General features: G+C 39.6%; 1 protein-coding gene across 1 annotated transcript; it reads left to right on the top strand.

The window, feature by feature from the left end:
* Positions 1–269: 269 nt before the first annotated feature.
* POP4 (processing of precursor 4, ribonuclease P/MRP subunit (S. cerevisiae)) lies at positions 270–2,761 on the top strand. The gene is made up of 5 exons (XM_008942810.1): positions 270–489; positions 1,209–1,286; positions 1,469–1,530; positions 1,875–1,976; positions 2,467–2,761. The coding sequence occupies exons 1-5, from the start codon at positions 320–322 to the stop codon at positions 2,601–2,603; spliced, it is 549 nt and encodes a 182-aa protein (XP_008941058.1). The 5' UTR covers positions 270–319; the 3' UTR covers positions 2,604–2,761.
* Positions 2,762–7,414: the final 4,653 nt, after the last annotated feature.

Genomic DNA, 7,414 nt, shown 5'->3' on the forward strand with positions numbered 1-7,414 from the left:
CGCGACGGGACTGCTCCGGGCCTTACGCCCCGCTTGGCGCTAGCGTTTGAACTCGCCGCTGGTAACTAAACGCAGACCCCGCCATCTGCTCAAGAGGAGAAGCCGCCTGCCCCGCATGCTCAGGGCTTCGGCACGGGAACGCCTCCCGCTCCCTGTTACCGAGGGGTACATTTCCAATGCCCAGGGCGATGCTGTCAGCTTGATAAAACTGTTCTTAGTTGAATTAAGACATAATATTGTAAAGCATCTTTTACAATGTCTTTAGCCTCAGGGATCAGAAGAAGCCAAAGCATTTGTAAATGCCTTCCTGAAGCGCAGTATGCCAAAAATGAAAGATGAAGCTATCCAGGATATGTTAACTCGGAAAGCTGTCGTTCTTGAGCATTATTCCAAAAAAAAGACAAAGCAAAAGAGGAAGAAAACAAAAGGCTTTACTGCCAAGCAGAGGCGAGAAATGCGTCTTTTTGAAATTGAACCTGAACAGCAAAGGTAAGATCTTAAATATTTTCTTGGGGTAGTAGAATTGGGAAGTGCATCAAAAGCACGAGCTGCTGCTGTTACTTCTGTGTGGATGCCAGCCCTGCCATACATGGAATCCTGAGGCTGCCTGGGGCACCTCTCCACGAGGAGACTGCCCTTGTCCGTGTAGTTCTGTTTGTTACTCATGCTCTTTTGTATTCCTAAATATAACAAGAAATCAACCAAATACAGTCACTTCTGATTTCAGTTCTTAAAACTAGACTGTGTGTGACCAAAGAGTTAAAATACTGCATCAGGTCCCTCAGACTAATGCCTGTTGAATAAAGCCCCTGCCATTGCCAACATGATGTGAGTGGGGAGTAGGAGAGCAGAAATATTTTCAGTCTTAGACATAGCCTAATCCTCTAAAACACATCCCTGTTTTGGGCTGAGGAACCACAGTTTGTGGTGGGGTTTTTGTGTTTGGTTGTTTTTTTTTTTTCAGAACCACAGTTTGTCGTGGGGTTTTTGTGTTTGGTTGGTTTTTTTTTTCTTTTGTTTTTAAATAAATCAAACCTGCTGTTGGAGGGTGTTACCAGGTTACCTCACAGGTTATGAGAAGAGATTACAAAACTCAAAAATGTTAAGTCTTAACTGTGTGGTAAATACAGATTACTTCCATAATTAACCAGTAGATTTTTTATAATTACTTTTTTTGATAGTACATGTTTTGTCTTTTTTTCTTGCAGATATGCCATCTTTCTACCACTACATGAACTCTGGAAACAGTATATCAGAGACCTGTGTCATGGACTTAAACCAGATACGTAAGCTGAGATGTTTTATAAAATCAGCATGGTTTTGATTTAATAGCTATTTCTGGGTTTTCTGAGTTACTGCTTGTATCATCATTGATAAGGATACCTACTGTTTCTGTAAGCTTTGACCACGATTTCAATAGTTTCTATGTAATTTTCTTTCCTCCTCATTTGATCTTACCCTCTTCAAGGCAACCACAGATGGTTCAGGGCAAGCTGCTGAAAGCTGATCTCCATGGAGCTATTGTTACAGGTATTCTGTTTGTTTACTTTTATGAAATCAACTGAAATAGACTGTACACTCCTGTTTCAAGGGCTTATTTTTAAATTCCTTTCAGTATCATTAAATCTAGAATCAGATAATTGAGATCATATCTTGATGGATTCTTTCTTTACTTACCAATGCTCATTACTTTTCAACTGTTTTTTGAAAATCATCTTATTAGCTGCAGAGATTAACTGCAAGTTTTACCAGTGATTACTGTCATCACATTATTTTTGAATATCGCAAACCAGTTTTTAAAAACTTGAGTCGAAGAGCAAATAAACTTCCTGCATCTGAAGTTTTCTAACACATACATACTTCTGTTCTTTCAGTCACAAAATCAAAGTGCCCCTCTTACGTTGGGATAACAGGAATCATTCTACAGGAATTTAAACATGTCTTCAAAATTATCACAAAGGAGGACAAATTAAAAGGTACATGTGAATTTTTTTCAGTGCTTTTCACAACTAGAACAATCAAAATTCTTTAACACACTGTTCATTTACATTGTTTCATACCAGTGCTTTTAGCTGTTTGCACCATGGCAGAAGTCAGTGTCTTTACTGATCACGTAAGAGTCTGATATCTTACCAAAAAAGTATCTCATCAGAAATGAGCAATTAAAAACCTCAACACTTCCAATGAGCCCAAGATGAATAAGCCATGTGCATAAACATCTGATTCACAGTAGATGTTCTCTGCAACACTTAGTGCATACTCCTGAAAGAACATGCTTCAGTAATTCTGCTTAAAAATTTAAGAGGGTTTGGTTGTTTTTCTTCTTTTGCCAAAGCACAGAAACCTTGAAATGGGGCAAACCTGAAGTCTACACGTGAATAGTATCCCCTGGTACATCAATATATTGTCATAACAGGGACTTACATTAGTGCACTTTTGTTAATTTCATTCCTTTTGCATTTTCAGTTGTTCCAAAACTTAACAACGTGTTTAGCTTGGAGATCGATGGGTTCGTTTCCTACATCTATGGGAGCAAGTTCCAGCTTAGAGCAAGTGAGAGATCTGCAAAAAAATTCAAGTTGAAAGGAACTATTGACCTATGATTTCATGGCAGTTCAGAAGTATTACTAGAAATGTGTGCTGTTTTCCTGCAGACCAGGTTTTCTGGCAGACTGGAAATGGATTAGCTATGTGAAATATTTCTTAAGTGTTTCTTCTTACTGAAGAATGACTAGTAGCTGTTGTTTTTAAAGCAGTCTCAGATTACGGGATTTTGTTCTGTGTGGTTTTTTTTTTTTGTTGTTGTTGTTGGTTGTTTTTGGTTTTGTTTTTTTTTTTTAAATATATAACATTCTGGCTTTTATTAAGCTTACATGATTAGTAGTGATTACCTGACTTCTGTTTCAAAACTTGCACAATGAAGCTGTTTCTTGTAACTCTGTGCTGAATGTTATCATTGCCTCCTGTACAAATTACACTATCTGCTGGTTATGTGCTTACAGTGAGACTGTAAGTGGTGACAAAAGCTCTTTTATAATCATTGCTCCTGACAGAGGACAGCTTTGTCTGGTACAATTATATGCAATGTAAGTTGTTTCAGCTGACAGGTTTTACCTTGACTGTCTCCTTCCTTGTGGTTGATACTGCTACAGACAACGTGTGTAAGTGAAAATACAGACATACTACACACCTAATGCAGCCCTGCAAGCTGTTTGTTTACCAGTAGCACACTACTTTAAGGTTAAAGCAGATATGTCTGTATTAGTAAATATATATTGTCATGCCAGAGTGCAGGGCACACAACACATCACAGACAGAAGCACATGAAGCTAGAAGTTCAAAGATGGAAGTGAACCCCATTTGATCTTGTACTTCAGTTACCCAGAAAATTGCTTTATGAATTCTTAGCTTCTGTGCACAGAGCTTTACTCCACCCTATTTTTATATAGGTTTAGACAGGATGTCTGTGTTATACTTTTAAAAAATACCTTTATTCCTATTAAAACATGCAAGTTACATAAATTTTTTTTTTAAATGCTGGCATGGATGGCACAATTCCTAACACTTGTTTATGAGCACAACTCACTGGAACACAGTCAGGTATAGTACATACCTGAGTCTTCTAAACTCACCAACCACCCTTAATACATCACCACTTGTAAAGAAGCTTCAGGTGTTTAAACCTTTTATAAATATTTGCTTTTTGCAGCAGTCTGCAACAGTGGTTGTAATGGAGACCATGTACTTGTACCAGTGGAGACTTGGTCAGCTTTAAGTGCATGTGCTTCATGTATCCTCAGCCCCTTTTTCTCTCTACTTCCAGGATCCTTTGATTGCCCCAATCACAATCTCTCATTGACTAGGCAGGTTTGGCTTGTTTGGGAGACAAAAGTAACCATTGTATTTAGATCACTTAACATTTTCTGTTATGAAAGAGCCTCTATGGTGTTTATGTTATAAAGGTAGCTGTCAGAAGCTTTTGTAATATTTAAATGACAAAGTCAAATTCAGAATCAAATCAAAGACCTGTATCTAGGAAGAAGAGTTTTTCCCTGCCATTGTTCAAGCATTTGCAGCCAACCAGGGTCACCTCTTTAAAGAGAGCACAGCTGTTCCAAACTGTGCACACACAGCCTGGTGCTGGGCTTGGGAGGACAGCTCTGGCTAGAGCTCTAAGCCAAAGACGATCATGACCTCTAACCCTCCCCAGTCCTATGGAAACACTGGCTGACTACCAGCCTTCATTCAGTTGTCCTCCAGAGCTCCTACTTCCTTTCTGCATCTGTTGCTGGGAGAGGTTACAGGGGATTTGCATCTCCCTGGCACGATCCCAGAGACAAACCAGATTCAGCATCATGAAACCAAACTCGGATCAGCTAAAATCACAGCATTCACAGTATTGGTTTTCAAGAAGAACAGACTGCTCCTCTGCCCCCTTCCAAGTCAGGAGATGAAGTAGTTGGTAGGGAAATAAATCTCTGTTGCCATTATAAGCAGCACTCCTGTGGAGGTGGGGAAAACAGACAGTGGTTTTGCTAGAGATGTGTCAGTCATTTCACACCAATGGGAAACGAAGAGAAAAACAGTGGGAAAGCTTTTGAAAATATGGATAAACACTTGAGAGTGCCAAAGAGTAGAAGCTTTTTTCAATTAAGTTATACCTGAGAAGTACAAGAAAGATGTGTTAAGTTGCCAGAGACAAGTTGTTATTCTACCCAATACCCATTACTCCTGTCAGGATTCTCTGAAATTACATCCCTTGATTTCCTGTGAGAGGTCAGAAGGAAAAACAAAGTGGTAGAAAGCATAAATCACAGTAGAAACTTTCCTTTCAGGACAATGACCTAATTTTAATTTTGCTCCTAGCCTTCAGTGTAACATCCAATTAAGACATCTGTTAAATGCCTGTACTATTAAATTAATGGTGGGAAGCTAATAGAACTTTATTGGCATAGTCTGGTTCATCAACATTAAGGGCCTGTAGTAGATGTCTTCAATAGACATGAGTGGGAATGCCACACCAACTGGAATTGCACACAAACACGTTTCATTGTGCTGTGAAGGACATACCACATTCTACCATATGGACACAGAAGTGAACACAGCACAACTTCCCATAGTTACTGGCATTTCCATTTTTTTTAAACTATTTCAGCAACCAAAAGAAGACAAGCACTGCTTCACATCCCTTCCCATAAGTAACAGCAGGCATTCGTTATTGACAGTGAAGAGTGCTGAAGAGATGTTCAGAGGTCTCCTCAAGGTAATCCCTTGCTAGTAGCACATAAAGACAGATGACAAACAGTAACAAGAGTTGAGCAGCCAATGCATTCGAGACACCTTTACTGCAGTTGGCCAATCACCTGAAGAGGCCTGTTTGTAATGGTTCAGTGAGGTGTTCTAACAGCCCCCACAAACCACTTGAGCTGAATCGCTCCCGCAGACCACTGGCATCGCTGTCTACCCATCAGCTCCTTGAACCAAACCCTGCCCCATCTGCCTTCTCCAGAACATGGCTTCTTCATCTTTCATAGAGCACATTAAACTCCCTGCTGCTTGTGAAGGAACCTTCTTAGAAGGCAGGTAACATGAAAATGACTGCTCACCGGTTCTCCCCTGCTGATTCATGACCATTCCCCATCTCTTCATTTGCCAAGACAGTAAATACTTCATGCATTCAATATTAGAAAACTGGAGAACTAATCACAGCTGTCTCTAATATGCTTCTTCCTACATATGTTCAATTCTGAGTTGTGTACAACAGACATTTTTTATTGTGACTTTTATAACTAAACTCTCACTAAAGAGCAATAATGAACAATATGGCTCTAGTACATATTTCTGCTTTCCTATTGCTATGTATATACAATATATTTATAACTAATCTGAACTGAAGCAATTGTAAACAACCCAGATACTGAATTTTGAACATTTAAGCAAGAATTGGAAAACAAAAACCACAATTTGTGTGAAAATTCAAAATGATTCATTGTTGAAAATGTTTGAAATTAAAACCAAGCCACATAGAACCCCCCCACATGCTCTTGTGGGGTTTGGTTGTTTGTTTGTTTGTTTTGTAGGTTTTTGTTTGGTTGGTTTTTTGTTTTGATTTTGTGTGTGTATTTTTGGTTTTGGTTTTTTTTGGGTTTCTTTTAGTTCCTCTAAAAGGCAGAACACATAGCAGTACAATGGAACACACACACCCCCCACCCCCCCTTCCTTGGGAAACTGAAATCACAGCAGCACACAGCTGACATTAGCTCTGTATGTTCAAACCACCAAATGGTTTAGAGCAGCATAAGAAAGCATAAAATTCTGATCCAGACCAGAGCCTTTCTTAAGCAGCTCTCAAGTCTTGGACAAGTTCATCCCTCTGGCAGACTCTTTGTCCATTGTACTGTTTTAGAACTGAGAGGACTATGTCAAAGCCAGAGGTTAGAAATATTTTCTGAGCCTCTTACAACCTTTGGCCAAGCAACTCTTGTTAAAGAAAGCTTAAAATAATTTGGAACAGTTACACAGTCCTAAATAATTAGCTGCATTTTGCAAAGAAGTTCTGGCAAGGGAGACTAGTATTTTTTATTAGAGCAATGCCCCTACTAAACTGGAAAAGAAAAGGACACACTATGGCTATGCCAGGCCTGTCTGCTATGATCTGGAGAACAAAGCTTGTTCCCAGGTGTGTACAGGAAAGGAGGCAAAGCTGGCTTAGGTATTTTCACCATAATTTGTAAATCACAGTTTTAGTAAACCTTGAATGGAAACATTGGTGGTGTTTTCTAATAGAAAGACAAAATTGCATGGGGTGAGAAAGTACAGAAGACAAAATGGCAAGTCAGAGTTTAGAGTGAATGGTTTTCATTCTGGGAAGGAGAATCACTTTGGTAGGTGAAACAAATCTTGGTGAGAAAAACTGCAGGTATTCATTGAAGTGACACTGCTAGTTCTGTGCTTTGTCTGCAGGCTTCCACGTTCCTAGGGAGCATGGTACTGCAGTTTTGCTACAGGCTGCCTGTGTCATACAAACCGGCTGAGAGCTATTGCCCATTCTCCACATCACTTTTTCTCTACTTGTGGTATTTATAAAGCTTTTATAAAATATTTAGAGATAACCTTTAACATTCTACAAATAAATATGAAACAGTCCTTGAGAAGCGAACAAAGCCACAGCAGACCATCTAAAGGTTATATTTTTTTTCCCCTTTCCAAGGGAAATTGTGTCCTTGGACATTCAACAGTATGACTGGGGCACGCTGAGCTTGGGACAATGTTGCAGCAGCCCAGGCCCACACTCTGCTGGACGTTTCTGTTGGTGTGCAGGTGCCAAAGCAGCACTGCAGAGCTACTGAAAGGTCTGCCATCAAATAGCTTACATCTTTGCTTTAACTGCTTTCTTAAACAGCATCCTTTGCCT

Source organism: Merops nubicus, unplaced genomic scaffold (genome assembly GCF_000691845.1).
Source record: "Merops nubicus isolate BGI_N331 unplaced genomic scaffold, ASM69184v1 scaffold44026, whole genome shotgun sequence".
In the NCBI taxonomy this organism is placed as follows: Eukaryota; Metazoa; Chordata; class Aves; order Coraciiformes; family Meropidae; genus Merops; species Merops nubicus.

Coding starts and splice junctions, on each gene's coding strand:
- POP4 (XM_008942810.1), top strand. CDS start 320: ATGCCAAAAATGAAAGATGAAGCTATCCAGGATATGTTAACTCGGAAA. Junction 490..1,208: donor ATTGAACCTGAACAGCAAAG/GTAAGATCTTAA, acceptor TTTTTCTTGCAG/ATATGCCATCTTTCTACCAC. Junction 1,287..1,468: donor CATGGACTTAAACCAGATAC/GTAAGCTGAGAT, acceptor ACCCTCTTCAAG/GCAACCACAGATGGTTCAGG.